At 34.0% G+C, this 16,645-nt stretch overlaps 6 protein-coding genes across 6 annotated transcripts; 4 read left to right on the top strand and 2 right to left on the bottom strand.

Annotated features, from left to right (window-relative positions):
- Positions 1 to 201: 201 nt before the first annotated feature.
- On the top strand, positions 202 to 4,366 carry DFA_04448 (uncharacterized protein; the record flags this gene model as incomplete). Its single annotated transcript, XM_004360124.1, has 5 exons — positions 202 to 270; positions 534 to 684; positions 802 to 2,339; positions 2,676 to 2,738; positions 2,798 to 4,366. 5 exons carry the CDS (start codon positions 202 to 204, stop codon positions 4,364 to 4,366), a joined length of 3,390 nt encoding a protein of 1,129 aa, XP_004360181.1.
- A 271-nt stretch (positions 4,367 to 4,637) lies between these two features.
- Positions 4,638 to 6,738, top strand: DFA_04449 (uncharacterized protein; the record flags this gene model as incomplete). Its single annotated transcript, XM_004360125.1, has 4 exons — positions 4,638 to 4,663; positions 4,805 to 4,850; positions 5,072 to 5,128; positions 5,830 to 6,738. The coding sequence occupies 4 exons, from the start codon at positions 4,638 to 4,640 to the stop codon at positions 6,736 to 6,738; spliced, it is 1,038 nt and encodes a 345-aa protein (XP_004360182.1).
- Positions 6,739 to 7,338: 600 nt separating this feature from the next.
- On the top strand, positions 7,339 to 9,185 carry DFA_04450 (uncharacterized protein; the record flags this gene model as incomplete). Its single annotated transcript, XM_004360126.1, has 3 exons — positions 7,339 to 7,422; positions 7,691 to 9,091; positions 9,144 to 9,185. The coding sequence occupies 3 exons, from the start codon at positions 7,339 to 7,341 to the stop codon at positions 9,183 to 9,185; spliced, it is 1,527 nt and encodes a 508-aa protein (XP_004360183.1).
- Positions 9,186 to 9,431: 246 nt separating this feature from the next.
- Positions 9,432 to 11,040, bottom strand: DFA_04451 (uncharacterized protein; the record flags this gene model as incomplete). The annotated part of the gene is made up of 2 exons (XM_004360127.1): positions 9,432 to 9,953; positions 10,981 to 11,040. 2 exons carry the CDS (start codon positions 11,038 to 11,040, stop codon positions 9,432 to 9,434), a joined length of 582 nt encoding a protein of 193 aa, XP_004360184.1.
- A 629-nt stretch (positions 11,041 to 11,669) lies between these two features.
- Positions 11,670 to 13,558, bottom strand: DFA_04452 (uncharacterized protein; the record flags this gene model as incomplete). The annotated part of the gene is made up of 3 exons (XM_004360128.1): positions 11,670 to 12,028; positions 12,922 to 12,972; positions 13,060 to 13,558. 3 exons carry the CDS (start codon positions 13,556 to 13,558, stop codon positions 11,670 to 11,672), a joined length of 909 nt encoding a protein of 302 aa, XP_004360185.1.
- Positions 13,559 to 13,767: 209 nt separating this feature from the next.
- On the top strand, positions 13,768 to 16,510 carry prpf3 (U4/U6 small nuclear ribonucleoprotein; the record flags this gene model as incomplete). The annotated part of the gene is made up of 2 exons (XM_004360129.1): positions 13,768 to 13,948; positions 14,058 to 16,510. 2 exons carry the CDS (start codon positions 13,768 to 13,770, stop codon positions 16,508 to 16,510), a joined length of 2,634 nt encoding a protein of 877 aa, XP_004360186.1.
- Positions 16,511 to 16,645: the final 135 nt, after the last annotated feature.

The following is a 16,645-nucleotide window of genomic DNA, read 5'->3' on the forward strand; positions in this document are numbered from 1 at the left end:
TCAATCAAATAAAAATAAAAAAATCTTGGTTTCATATATATACGTGACATTACTTTGTTCGATGTGTTGGAGACTATAGCGACACAACCTTGTGTAGTGTTGGTCGTTGTTGAAGAAGAGAAGAAGATGATCGATGTTGTCTTGAAAGAGTAACAGGATTGGTTGTAGTAGGTACAGCTTTAACTGATGAAAATATCAAAGATGGACCTACTTTCTACTACTTGGTTGGCTGAATTCCTCGCTATTCCATCATCTATTCCACAGAATCATGTTTGTCATCTGATCAACTACTTATTCTTTATCCAGTATGATTATCAAGATACTATTATTTCTTTATTAATGTGCAAGATGATCAGCGCACCGACTACGAAAAAAAAAGGATTAGAAATTTATTAATTTGTTGGTCAGCAGTTGTTCGTTTATCTAGATGGAATATTAGTCATGGATTATCTGATCAACAGTCTATACAGTAGTATTCAATCGATATCACAATACCTATATTACAATGACGAAAAGGTATGTTTATACTATAGGTTATGCATGAGATGACTCTAATTGAGCTAATTGTATTAACACACATATCATCATATCATACATATTATGATCTACCTTTCATTATTGCAGTCAATCAAACTTCAAAATACAATTCAAAAACAAATACTCTTTTATTTATTAGATCGAAAGGTATATATTTCAATTACAAGATAGATCAACTGTTTATGATACTAATTTAAATTAAATCATAAATCTACACACAACGTTAGGGAGGATTAATCACTGATAAATTAAGATTGAATCTAGTATCTAAACAATGGTTTGAATGGATTAGTTCATGGGTATCATCAAACATGGTGGCTAAATCTGCGGTCTGTTTCACAGCCGGGAGCGTCAGTGTGAGGAGTCAAATTATACCACCTCCTATTATCGAATACGTGATTCACACTGACCTGGGAAAGACAACATGTTTATACAATGGTAGATTACCTCGTCAGTTCTTCTATTTGTATCCATTCTGGTTCACCTTACCGATGGATGTCCCAGACTATATACCTTTTCAAATAATACCAAAACCATCTTCAATACCACCAATCACAGTTTGGAAGGCAATCAAACACTTTAAACTATATGATATATCTCATCTAATCAAAGCGTTTGATTCCACCCCCTCCTCCTCCTCCTACTCTTCTCAACTCATTCAAGCTACCCATGCATTTATCGTATCGTTGGATACTTTTGACTTGTCTTTTCCTCTAAGAGGCGGGGAATGTGTTGAAATATTCGAAAATACTTTATTATTGCAAGTATTTGTTGAACGAGCTACCACGGGTAAACAACCAGTCCGGTTTCAAAATATCGTCGACCTGGATACAGTGACAAGATTATTATCCATACCAGAGATATCACCATTTTTCCAACCCCACTCGATTGTCTTATCGTTTGAGCCAAATATGCCAAAGACAAAATGGGAGGATTTACAGTTTATCATGTCAAAATCAACCGTTACCAAGATTATAATCGAATATCAAACCAAAGAAGACGCCATTGCATTTTCAAACCTCATCCACAATGTTTTATCTCAAAATAACAACAACGACAATAACAACAACAACAACAACAGAGGTAGTCCATTTGCATCAGTAACCAAGATAACATTTATTTTCTTTAAAACAAGTGAAAAGATATCATCGTGGTTGACACCATCTATATTCCCATCACTCCAATCAATTGTCATTAAAAAGGATGGCTGTTCATTGAAAGACCTTGTTCGCCAAATCAACCGGTTTCCCAATCCACTTTTGTCATTTGAAATCGGCAATGGACAGGGTTGTTTGAGAGATATTCACGTCAAAAGTTTGACATTGGGTAGCGGACAATTTGATTTATCAAAAAATACATTTGTCGACAGGCTTGTCATCAACAACATCGATCAATCAAAACATACTCTAATCTCTCCCAACTTGAAAGAGCTGGTTATGCCCAATTGTTCCTTTAATCTATTGAATCAACTATTGAAACCAAATCCAATGTATGACAATCAAGATTTAGCCATTACAATCACACCACAGATCGACACAGATTTATTTAATCTGTTAATAGAACTCAAGACACCCAAGAAAAACAATTTTGATTGGATTCAACATAGGCAAGGAATTAGAGAGCTAAACTTTTTGGGTGATGGATTAGATGAAAAAGCAACAACAATGATACTAGACCAATTGTATCGTAGACATTTAAACAATATCAAACCAATTGAATTGATTACAGGTATCAATATTGTTGACTCTCAAATCGCACCAAATCTATCAACCATTTATCGTGCCTCTAGACATACCCTCCAAGTAAAATAATATCAATAAATAATAATAATAATTATTAGTTTATCCTTTTCCCAAATTTGGGCAAAAATAAACTTTTTGTTTTTCGAGCTGAGATAATATCATTTTAACGCACATTATTACATTATTATCAATAACTCTCTCTCTTCACTAGTTTACTCTTTTTAATATTATTATCTAATAAAAGATAATCTGATCAATAGTCTGTTTAGTGTCTTTTCAATATCGGATTTCGAATATTGCCATTTCAATGACGAAAAGGTAAGCTACTACTATTATTAATAGTTGTCGAGAATGCTTGTAACTAATATACATCTTTATTACATATAATATAAACAGTCAATATACGTTCAAAATACAATTCAAAAACAAATACTCTTTTATTTATTAGACTCTAAAGAGGTAATTAATCTTATATTCACACGCACTAATGTGGAAATTACTTTTAAATATGTTTCTAGAGATCGATCAATTTAAAAAGTAAATTAAGATTAAATCTAGTATCTAAACTGTGGTTTGAATGGGTTGGTGAATGGGTATCATCAAATGTGACAGCGACATCAGTGGGGTCACGTGTTGTTGAAGGGATGAATTCTCTACCATCTCCTCTTATTGAATACGTGATTCACACTTGTCTTGGAAAGACATATTTAAAAGATTGTAAATTATCAAGTGGTCAGTTCCTCTCACTGTACCCCTATAGGACTAATAGGAGGGGGCCTCTTGGAACAGATTGTCGACCTTTTGGATATATACCACCAACGCCACCACCACGTTCGATACCACCAATGACAGTTTGGAAGACAGTCAAACACTTTACATTCCTTGATCTTTTTGATCTAAACAGAGTGTATTGCTCAAACTTGTTCCTAGAGATTGAAGCGACCCGATCATTTATCGAATCGTTGGAGACTGTCGACGTGTATAGTACTCTCCAAGACACTGTAGATGCATTCAACCGTTCTCTATTCATGCCAGCACTTGTTGAACGAGTTGCCAAGGGTAAGCAACCAGTCCGATTACATAATATAATGGACATTGGATCGACGGCAAGTTATTTATCCAAACCAGAGATATCGCCACTTTTCCAACCCCATTCTATTATCATATCGTTTGAGCCAAATATGCCAGATACCAAATGGGAGGATTTACGGTTTATCATGTCAAGATTAACCGTTTCAAAGATTAAAGTCGATTTCACAACAACTACAGGCATATCATCTCGATATGAAACACTCTTTCAAAATGTTATAGAATCCTACAACAACAACAACAAAAACAACAACAACAGTAATAATAGAGGTACAACTTTAAAAAATAGTCCATTCTCATCAGTAACAAGTATAGAGTTTGTTGAATTAAAAACAAGTGAAAAGATATCGTCGTGGTTGACGCCATCGATATTCCCATCACTTCAATCACTTGTTGTCAAAGATGGATATAATTTGGCAGACCTTGTTCGTATAGTCAACCAATTCCCGAATCCACTTGTATCGTTTCAATCCGGCGATAAAGGATACCAATATTCTTTAGAAGACATTCATGCCAAAAGTTTAACAATTGGAGACTATTATAGTTTTGATTTCTCAAAGAGTACCTATATCGACACTCTTGTCATCAACTATACCAGACAACCAAAGTCTACTCTTTTACTCCCACCCAACTTGCGGGTGTTGCATATTTCCAATTGCTACTGTGACCAATTAAATAAACTAATGAATGCCAATCACAACCAAGATTTAATCGTTAGAATCGCACCACGGACCGACGAAAAATCAAGGGTACCAAAAAGAGCAGATTTTGATTGGATTCAACAAAAACAAGGAATTCGAGAGGTCACTTTTTTGGGTGGCGATGGATTAGATGAAAAATCAACAATAATGATACTCAGACAACTTTATCTTCGACACCTAAACAATATCAAACCAATTGAATTGGTTACTGGTTTGAATATTGTTGATTCTCAAATCACACCAATTCTATCAAATATTTATCATGCCTCTAGACATACCCTCCAACTCAAATATTAATCAAATAAAACAATTTAATTGGCACTTTATCATTGCAATCATAACTTCTGTAGGGGTCATATGAAATCTTATAGTCTATAGTATGGAGAGTCTCTTCCATAGTTGTAATCGAGTTGTTTTCAAGTCCAAAAGTGTATTGTCCACCTCAACCTCCACTGCCATGGCGAACCCCGAGATGAAGATGTTGTGTCAAATCTCCCGTCCTCAACTACCGCTGTAGGAGTCTCTACAACCATCAGAGTAATGACCCACTACTGGTATTTTCAGAGTCATGTCACATCCAACTCAACGAGAACCGTAGGTACCTAAGCCAGAACTCCCACTCAAAAATACCAAAGGATTAAAAACCCAAATGTTTTCTTAGGTGTAAACAATAAACATGAATTACAAACCATGTTCACAGCATACCAAAAAATTAATTTTTTTCAATTTTTTTAGGTTTAGAAAGGGATCTTTGTTAGAGGCGACTCAATTTTTATTTTTAGTATGATTAACCTCTATTCTAACACTTTAGATATAGTTAATAAATATGGAACAGATCACAATCGAAGATTTCTATAATCTTCTAATGAAATCATTTGGGGTTTTAAAAAAAAAGGTAGTTTGGATATTATGTTGGTTTTTATAAATCGATTTCATTGTTACTAACTCTTTAAATTTTAATTATAAACCATCTCATTCATTTATATAAATATATCTATATAGACTTGGCCCAATCTCATTCAAAAGAAAATACTTTTTCATTTTTTAGATCAACCAGAGGTAATTATTATTATTATCAGATGATAGAGATCTAGAGTGGGAGATACTCTTTAAGATTCTATTATTAATACTAAATAATTTAAAACTTTTAAATTATTTACATTTATTATATAAACCTTTTCTTCTAGTCAATAATCAGTTTCAAAAGTAAATTAAGGGTCAATCTAGTATCTAAAAAGTGGTTTGAATGGGTTAGTGAATGGTTGTCTAGTCGTACAATTGTATGTCCAGGTCGCTCCTCTCTTGTGAGTGGACTACCTCCCATCATCGAGTACCAGCTTCATACCGACCAAGGAAAGAAGGAATTAAGTAATCTTCCTCCACCTACGCCTTTGATGATTCTCCCATTTCCGATACCAATATTAGAGTCAATGCCGGTGCCAAAGAATAAGCCCAGTAGTTCAATTCCACCAATTACTGTTTGGAAGTCAATCAGGAATGTCAAGATGGTGACCCAAAAGAAATAGTAAAGGCTAAGTTTGTCCAGTTTTATTTTCTAACAACCAAAGACAAGATGTTTAAAACTACCCAAGATTTTATCAAATCACTTGATAGGTTGGAAGTGTTTGGTAATTTAGAGGAAACAATCAAAGCAATTCCCCAAGAAACCCTTGCCCACCGAGCTGCCTCTGGTAAAGAACCAATCTGGTTTCACAATCTCACCGACATTGCATTGACCAAGAAACTATTGTCCAATCCAGTATCATATTTCCAACCACTCTATCGTCATTGCATGTGATCAAGATATCAAACCGGAGGATTTATCGTTTGTCATGTCAAGATCAACAGTATGCGGAATTGAAATTAATCAATACACCAGCCTAAAGAACGCATCTCGATTCGCCAATCTTGTCCAAAATGTTGTATCTCTCCGTGGCTCTTTGAGAGTTCCATTTTCATCTGTCACCAGATTAGATGTTGATATACTCCAAACCAATGAAAAGATATCATCATGGTTGACTCCATCCATATTCCCGTCACTCCAAATACTTGTCGTCAATGGAACTAGTTCGGCCCATGACGATCAAATATTGAGTTCGGTTGTTGTCCAAGTAAACCTGTTCCCAACTCCTCTAGAGTCATTTGCCACCGACCAAGGATACGCTTGTTTGGGAAGTATTCGTGCAAAGAGTTTGACATTTGGAAAATGTAAACGGTTGAATTTCTCAAAGAATTCTTGTATCGACAGTCTCATGATGCAATTTACTCATTCAGTAGAATCAAAATTTGCTATTTTGCTCCCACCCAAATTAAAAGTATTGTATGTTATCAACGAGTATTTTGGCTTTTTGGGGAATTGGATGAAATCCAATTATCTTTCAGATGTAGCTATCAGGATCTTATCACTGGCCAATTCATTTCCATCTGAGGATTTTGATTGGATCCAAAATAAAAGAGGTATAAGAGAATTGTCTTTGTCTGTATTAGGTGGCCGTGCAATAGATGAAGAAACAACTAAAATGATACTCGACCAATTGTATCGTAGACATGTCAACAATATAAAACCAATTGAAATGATTATAGGTTTGAAAATTGTTGATTCTCAAATCCCACCATATCTATCAACTATTTATGATATCTACCAACATTCTCTCCAAGCTAAATATTAATCAATTAAAAAAATATCAATCAATAAATCAATAAATAAATAAATAAAATAAATCAAATCTATCAATTGTCACTCTATAATTATTTGGGGCACACTTTGCTTCAAATATCTGTTCTATCTGTATGTGTATGTTGAATTGATCAAAATTAAAAACTGAAGTCTCCTTTATGATGATGAGAATAGATGAGGAATATACTCCTTTTCCAGCCGGAAAAAAAAAATTTCCTCCCAACTGCACGTTAAATGAGAGTACTTGCAGTACGTAAAATTTTTCAATAATACTACCATTATTCATGACTGTAGGTCTAACCAGTCATCTATGACCACTCGGTGTCATTTGCAAGGAGATGGCAACTTCTATATCATTGATGAATAATGAATAATTAGTAATTATATTTCATGTTTTGCCCTACTGAAATATCTTCTAGCTGCTTTGTCACCAAAAGATGACTTGAAAATTTAAACATTAGCTCTTTTTGCCCTGGATCAATAAATAAATAGGTCTCTCTCTCAAGAAATGATTCATTTATTATTTACATCTTATTAGTCGTAATTCACAGCAGATACTAGTTGCTCGCATTTAAAAGAGAATCAGATAGTAATGCAAGAGATCAAAGATTATTTGATCAGTAGTCTATTCAGTGTCTTTTCAATATCAGAGTCATGCTATCACGATGGCGAAAAGGTATATGTACTATGAGAATTAAAATTCCTTCTACCACTACTACTACTACTACTACTACTAGTTCTATTAACACAATAATATTATCATTTGCTTAAATTGCAGTCAATCAAACTTCTTCAAAATACAATTCAAAAACAAATACTCTTTTATTTACTAGACTCTAAAGAGGTAATTAATTACATCTATCTATCTATCTTTTAGTTATATCTATTCAAGTGCTGTGAAAAATTAATGTATATCTATTCGTTTATATCTTATATATTTATAGGGATCAATCATTCAATTCAAAAGTAAATTAAGATTAAATCTAGTATCGAAGCAATGGTTTGAATGGGTCAGCGAATGGGTATCATCTAAATGTACCATGTCATCATCGGTCTATAGACCAACGACTTGGCTACCTCCTCTTTTGGAATGCCTACTTCATACTGGTCAAGGAAAGAGATATATGGATGGTCTAAAAGTGGCGCCGCCAATTACAGTTTGGAAGACAATCAAACACATGATACTCGATGAAACGAGCGATCTAGTCGAAACGATGAATAGATATCGTTCATATTCTCAACTCTTTCGAGCTACACAATCATTTATCAAATCGGTTGATATTTTGGAAGTGTATGATCTATCGTCGACAGAAAAGTTAATGACCAACTATGATATGATTAAACTACTCAGAGAGAGAGCAGAAACTGGTAAACAACCAATTCGATTACTAAATATCACCAAAATTGAAAGGATGGCAACATTATTATCCCATCCAGAGATCTCACCATTATTCCAACCCCACTCGATAGTCTTTCCATCCGAAAATGACAAATGGGAAGATTTATTATTCATCATGTCAGGATCAACCGTTTCCAAGATTACTTTTGATGCATATTTCAGGTTTTCGGAAAGTCTCATACAAAATGTAATATCCTTGTCCACTTTAAAGCATAGCCCATTTGCTTCGGTAACCAGACTAGAGTTTGTTGATCTCTGCTTTATGACTCGAGAAATAATATCATGGTTGACACCATCAATATTTCCGTCGCTCCAATCACTTTTCATCATAAACTATACATCTAAAAGAATTAACCCAATCGTTGGCCAAATCAACCAGTTTCCCAATCCTCTAGTATCGTTTGAAATAGAAAACCTGCCTTTTGGATGTGATGACTTGCAAGACATTCGTGTGAAAAAGTTGATACTTGGGTCCTATCATCATTTAGATTTCTCAAACAACTCGATAATAGACACTCTTGTATTGCATTACAACCCTTCAAAACAAAGTTATGAATGGCATTTTATATTCCCTCGAAACTTGAAATGGTTGGATATGATCGACAGTCGAGACTATTGTAACTGTGTTGAATTGAATCGCTTGATGACAATCAATCACGATGGTGATCAAGATTTAACCATTCAAATCAACAAGTCGGCCAAAACCTCACAAAGACTCAAACATGAGGATTTTGATTGGATTCAACATAGACAAGGAATTAGAGAGTTGTCATTCTTGGATGATGGATTAGATGAAAAAGCGACAATAATAATACTCAATCAATTATATCTTCGACACCTAAACAATATCAAACCAATTGAATTGATTTCAGGTATCAATATAGTCGATTCCCAAATCACACCAATTCTATCAACTATTTATCATGCCTCTAGACATACCCTCCAAGTAAAATAACTCAAATATTAATCAAATTAAATAAATATTAAAAAAAAAATAGGAAATTGAAAGTACTTGCACCGTCACTGGCTTTTTTAGTTGAAATTTGTCGAAGGGCCCACCTTGAAAATATCTCGAGAGGACCAAAAAAGGTAGATAGATATAGATAGATGATAGATAGATAGATAGATAGATAGATAGATAGATAAAATATGTTCTTACCATTAACAAAAGAACAAACATCAAAGTTTTAATCAACAAAGTAAAGGATATTATCATAATGGGGATTTTGAATGAATCATAATATTAAAATTAACCATTTAATGTTATTTATTAAACTAAATTAATGTTAATTTAAATGCCTCTTTTGATCATAGGTATCAAAACAACCTACTAAAACACTTCCCATTCCAAATGTATGGATAGAGTCATCGTCATCGTCATCATCATCGTTGTGTTTGAGGGCATGTTCTAGACGACCAAGTGATCCTTTTCGAAGTTGGTTTCCAGTGGTCGATGAGATGGTATCTTTTGGGAAATAGTCACGACTGACAGTATTGAAATCATAGGTGGTAGAAGGAGATGAGTTTGATCTTCCAAAGGTTTGTACTCTTCGTGGTCCAGATGATTTACCACCACCACCAAAACTTGATAGATTTCCACAACTTGTACTTTGTCTACTTTTAAATGTATCTTTACTATATTGTGGTATAGAATTATTATTATGATTATTATTATTATAGTGGTTTGAACCTCCACCTTGTTGATGATGGATTGGTATTGGTGAATTATTTTGATATATATTATTTAATGATTTTGATGATTTATTATTATTATTGGAGTCAGTAGATGAAGATGAAGATCTACTACTCTTGTTAAATATAGAAAATAATTTCATGATTTGGATATTATTTTTATTTTTGGTTTTAGGGGAGAGAAATCAACAATGATTAATAAGTGCTAAAAGATTGATTGGATTGATTAGAGGGGAAAAAATGGAATTTAAAAATTAAAATTAAAATTAAATAAATATAGTTAAGAGTATGAAATGGATGGATGGATTCACAACAACAATTGTTTAGGAAAAGAATGTCAGAATTGGTATTACAATAATAAAACAAGAATGATTTAAAAAGTTAACTTGTTATTATTTAATGTTGGAATAAAATACCAATGGTTGGTTGTGAGGATGGTAGGACGAGGATGGATGGATTATAATCAAAATAAATAAATTTAAGGGAAAAACAAAGAATTATAAGAGTGATGTGAGCAAAAAAAAAACAACTTGTTTGTTGAATGTGGATGACAGTGACAAGGTTGTATATAATAAATAAAATAAATAAATAAATATATGTAATATTGGTATTTTAGCAAGGTTGGTTGGTCGAATTGGTGGTTGATGATTTATCAAAAGTGAAAAGAAAAGAAAGAGGATGATGAAGATTGAAAGATTAAAATACGATATTCTAGAATCGTCTTTATATACTGTTTTTGTTTATCATCAAATCATGACAATCCATCATCCAACATAATGATAATCCTACATATGCGGGAGATGTGTTCAACAGTTGACAGGAGGATGTGTATACATGTGGTGTGACTCTCAGTCAGTCAGTCAGTCAGTCGGTCAGTCAATCAAACAGAAAACAGTTTTGAAAATCATTTAAAATAAAATAAATTGACATGACGAGTGCTGTAGTAGTAGTAGTGGGAGGAATACCAATAAAATATTGTTTGTAGTGGTTGGTTAGTGGGGTGTTCTATCAAAACGACTATTCTATAGATAGTTTGTGGGTCACGTTGTTGGGAATACACATTCAACTTGTTGTTTGTTGATGTTGATGTTTTGGGGTGATGATATGATGATGATATTGAGAATCAATATTAGATACTTATACTCTAGACCAATCAATATTGATCTCATCTCTTGATTTCCATGTCTTGTGTTTACCCCTCATTAATTCCCATACCCCACCACCACTTCAATCAAAATACAACCACATTCATATATTCAAGGCGTGGTGTGGGGAGGAAATCCATATAGAATGAGAGAGTGGGGATGGGGAAAGGGTTCGAATTTCGAATATATCTATAATTATATTCCGTCCGTCCGTCTTGTCTTCTCCACAATGCTATCACTTTGATTTATTCTCCATTCTTTACACAAAACACAAGCGCGTCCATGGACTATATACATATGCTAAATGATTGATAATTTACGTGTGTCGTGGTCACAACTACCATTCGTATTTTCATAATCTTCTTGTTTTCTTTAAGATTTATCACTACCAATTCTTCAAAAAAATTTTGGTTGGTGATTCTGCAATAAATGCTAATTTAATAATACCCATTCCTCTATTTATTATAAATAGAATTATTAGTATTCTCCCTCTTCTCTCTCCTCCATTAAATATTTAATTAATAAATAAATGGGAATGGGAACATTATAGTTAATTTTGGAAACCACACCATTATGATTCTATAATTGTTATAACAATTAATAATAAAACATCGCAATGATTATTGTTTATTTAATTATTAATTAATTAATTTAATGATGGTGATTGTTAATCGATAGATTGAGTTTTTAAAGAGCAACAACACAAGATGCACCGCCAAATGGATTGGCAACACAGGTTTGACCAGCGGCACATGGGACAATGCCACAATTGACATTGGTACTGAAACAGGCTGGTCCATAAGTACCTGGGAAGAAGTAACAGGCAGTTCCAGAGGCACAGGTTGGGCAAACTGTTGGGGTGACACATGTGGCTTGACCATTGACTACCAAACATGATTTACCTTGACCACATGGTACGATACCACAGTTACCATAGGTGTAACAAGATGGAGCAGCTCCAGCGGCACCATAACAAGCTTGATTGGTTGGACATCCACGTGATGCGCAAGATGATGCAGATGCAACAGCAATAAATGCTAAAATTACTAAAATTAATTTATAAATATTCATTTTTAAATTGGAGAAAAGAAAATGAAATTGTTGATGTTTGTTGGAGTTGTAAAATATTATTTAATTATTTAATTATTTGTTGTAGAGAGGAGGAGTAATTTTCTATTACTAATTGAATTATCTAATAGATTGTATTGATGAAAATAAATTTAACTGAATGTTTGCATTTATATAGGTTTCGTCTGTCCAGCTATACCTATCAACTACCAGCCTACTCTATTTCCAAGTAATTATTATGATGCCATAATTTATTTATCTTGCCGACCAAATTCCTCTATTTAGGAAAGTTAGATTGATTGATTTCTTGTTTAGAACATCAATAATAGGAGGAATAAAATTATAAGGTTCCTAGAGCTATAAGAGAGAGAGAGAGAGAGAGAGAGAGAGTAAAGGTAAATGGGTTGGAGGAGGAGGGGGTTACACAATTTCATGAAAACCATCAACCCGTCTATAACAAACTAACCTATACCTACCTACCTACCTATTCGTTTGATCATCTCTCTTTGTCAATGAATTGATGTAACCTTCCTTCCTTTGTTTGTCGTTTCCCACAAAATGCCTTTTCTTTTCCTTTACACAACTTTGAATTTTCCCGAGACTTTAACACCCTTTTAGAACTAGTCAAAACGACCAACCATATCTCCCAACCATTAAGATTGGCCTATCTCTTTTCTCTCTCTGTTGTTGTTGTGTTGCTGTGATGTTCATCCAATGAAAATTTCCCACAAGTGTACCTTTTCGGGATTGACGGGTGAAGAGGAAGAAGATATGATTCGTCGAATGCAGATCCCTTTTCATGAAACGGTTCAACCCATGAATCTATTACCAACACCACCACAAACCAACTAATCATTGTTTCATTCCTTACCCACTTTACAAAAATATTCTTTTAAATTGACTATAGAGGATGTTGATGATTCTTAAAACTGATTATAATTTACAAATTACTGTTTGGTTGATTTATTATTATTATTATTATTATTACTTTGTTATTATATATATAAACCTTCCTTTTCTAATAATAATTGTTCCAATTCTTCAAGTTGTTTTAATTTACGTTGAATGATTGTTACATTTTCAGAGATTGATTGTGAATAGATGGGATCGGGGTCTTCAAGATATGCTTCCTCCAAATCCTTGTTTGATTGTTCTAATTTCTTGATAAAGTTGGTCAAGTCTTGTATGTTAAACTTTAATACCTCTTCATCGCTACTAAAGTGTTTGGTCAATGTACTCTCTTTTGTTTGTTGTTGTTTTTCATCATCGTCCTCGTCATCACTTAATTCTACCTTTGTTTCTAATGTTTCAATCATCTTTTCTTGTCTTGATTTTATACCCATATATGTTGATGTTGTACTCGTAGAAGAAGAAGAAGTATATGATGATGTATATGTTGTTGAATGATTATTATTTATTTCGTTACTACTATTACTATTACTATTTTCATCTTTTGGTAATGTTGAATTATGTGCTTGAACATAACTATCTAATGATTCATCCTCCATCCTTTATTTGTATATATTGTATTTAATGACTAAAGTAAAACTATAAAAGTAAATTAATTTATTTTGTTGTTGCATTTTCATCAAACCAAGTTCACAGATTCGAAAAATATAATAATAGTATTTTTATTAGTCATTCATTTTCATTAAAGATTAGTTAGTTAGAGAGAAGGGGAATAAGAAAGAAAAAGAAGAAAGTGAAGAGATAGAGGATGAGTTCATCATCTATGAAATATCAAGATGGGTTTAGTGCATCAACCAAAGAGATTGCATCACTCAAACCTTTGATATCTGCATTCTTACAAAAGGCAATAGGTAGCAGTAAACTAGAATCAGTTGAACCTATCATCATTGAATGTTTAGATCGTAAATTGGAATTGGTTGATATTAAAAGTATGTAAATAACAGAAAGAAAGAAAGAGAGAGAGTAATGATATAGAGAGAAGATGATGACTAATATATACTTTCCCCTTTATTTTTGTTGTATTATCTCTCTCTCTAGATGTACTAGATAAACATTTAAATAAAGAATCATCCATTAGATTATTAGATTTAATAGTTGATGATGTTAATCAACAAAGACAACAAAATAAAAGAAAGCATGAACATGGTGATGATAATGATTCACATAATAGTAGTAACAATAGAAATGGACATGGTAATGGTTCATCGTCATCAAGAAATAATAGTAGTAATAATAATAATAATAATGGGTCAATGGATGAAGATTATAAAAAGAGAGTAAAGGTTGATCAAATGGATGATTCATCATCTTCAAAAAGACGATCATCAGATCGTGATAGAAGACCGTCGTCATCGTCATCGTCGTATGATGATCGAGATTATGGAAGAGATAGAGATAGAGATAGAGACAGAGACCGTGATAGAGACTATGGAAGAGACAGCAAACGATACGATGATAGAGACTATGGAAGAGACAGAGACTATGCAAGAGGAGACAGATATTCGTCGTCGTCGTCGTCATCAAGATCACATTATGAAGATTCTAGAGACATCCGGGCCGGGAGGGGTGACCGGGGGGATAGATATTATGATCGAGATGGGAGAGATGGAGGAAGCAATGGAGGAAGATACAGAGATGATGGTGGCAGGAACTCCACCTCCTCCTCTCAGAGCTCTTCAACCCATGATTCAAGAAGCTCCAACAGGAATCATGATCAACCATCCTCCTCATCCTCAACCACCAACACCACCAGCACAACCACCAATTCAACGTCCTCCTCCACCTCCTCCAACAGCATTCAAAAGGTTCCTACCTCCTCCACAGTATCACCGTTAACATCTTCACCAATCATTAAATCTACTCTAGATCAACCAACCTCTTCTACTACATCTACATCCGCTACTCCAGCTGCTGCAACAGCATCAACAACAATGGATAAAATTCAAAGTTTAAAAGCTAGATTAGAAGCAAGAAAAGTTGAACTTTTAGAAAAACAAACCAACAACAATGCTTTGGCATCTCCTCCCTCTCTTTTTACTCCAAATATCATTTCACCACCTGTACAGGTAACAACTCCGATTGTTTCAACTCCACCAACAACAACGATGGAAACAAAAGAAGACACAAACATGGTAATAGATGAAGTGAAGAAATCATCTCCTTTTTCAGAAGAAAAGATGTTTTTCGATCCAAGATTAGTACCAAAGGAAAAGAAAAAGAAAACAATAGAGTCATTCAATTTAATGACCAAACCAGGAAAGTTTACTAAAAAGGCAGATAAAATACGTATGGAACAATTGCAAGAGGAACTTTCTAAAAAGGATATCACTACACAGAGTGTAGTCACCAAGACCAATATAGTGGTTGACGAAGTACCAGATATAGAATGGTGGGATCGTGACATTTTAGATGAATCATGTCAATCTTATGATCAATTCCTTCAAAGTGACAGTCAATCAACTACTTCAACAACTACAACTACTTCAACTACTTCTTCAATGGATACAACACAAGATGATAATGTTAATAATATGGTTATCAAGAATCAAAATTATTTAATCGAAAATGATCAATGGTATTATGTAGAGCATCCAGTGGTTGTGTATGCACCGGCACCCAATGCACCACCATTAAAGTTGAATATTGTGCCACCACTCAAAGAAAGAAAAAAGATGAGAAAGAAACTCAGACGTGAAGCATCCAACGAACGAAGAGAGAGAATAGCAGCGGGTCTCGAGAAGGCACCTCCCAACAAGGTCAAAATGTCGACCGTCATGCGTGTACTCACCACACAAGCCGTGCTCGATCCCACCAAAGTCATTGAAGAGGTGCGATCGCAGTACGAGGAACGTCACCAAATACACGTGCAGCGAAATGAAGACAACAAGCTGACACCCGAACAACAACGTGAAAAGAAGGAGCAAAAGGCGTTGGTCGACGCTGCCCGTGGATTGACATGCACCATCTTTAGAGTGGGCGATCTGTCACATCCACTCAATCGTGCCAAAGTATCGAAAATGGCCGAGAAGCTGTGTGGCAGTGGTTGTGCCATCATCTGTGCACAAATGTGTCTGGTCATCATCGAAGCTGGTGCAAAGTCACTCAAAAAATACTCCAAGTTGATGACACATCGTATTGATTGGGCCAATATGCCACCCGTCACATCTGATCGTTCCGATCCCAACGGTCTCTACAAAGAAATTCTCACACAACGTAGACAATATTATAAACAACAAGCAGGTGTTAAATCAATGCAAATTGAAGGACAAGAAAGTGGAGGAGACTCAACAGGAGAAGAAGATGATAAATACATTCCAATCAATTCATGTCAAAAGGTTTGGGAAGGACCCATACCAAAAAACAACTTTTCAATCAATTCAAGATTCCATTTTGAAATTTGTACAAGTGAAGCTCAAGCAAGAAAATATTTAACTGATCATCATGTTCCTCATTTTTGGGATATTGCTAAAAATTATATTGATTCAATATAATCCTAAGAATTCATTTAAATATGAAAAAGATAATAACAAATCAAATTAAATCAAAATAATAATAAATCAAATAATTTTTTTTGAAATTAATTAAAAAAAAAAAAACCAAGGTCTGAATTTGATTGAAATCCATTT

The sequence above is a fragment of the Cavenderia fasciculata genome, assembly GCF_000203815.1.
Source record: "Cavenderia fasciculata unplaced genomic scaffold Scf_Dfasci-G-o-33e01.r1-3, whole genome shotgun sequence".
Classification (NCBI taxonomy): domain Eukaryota; phylum Evosea; class Eumycetozoa; order Acytosteliales; family Cavenderiaceae; genus Cavenderia; species Cavenderia fasciculata.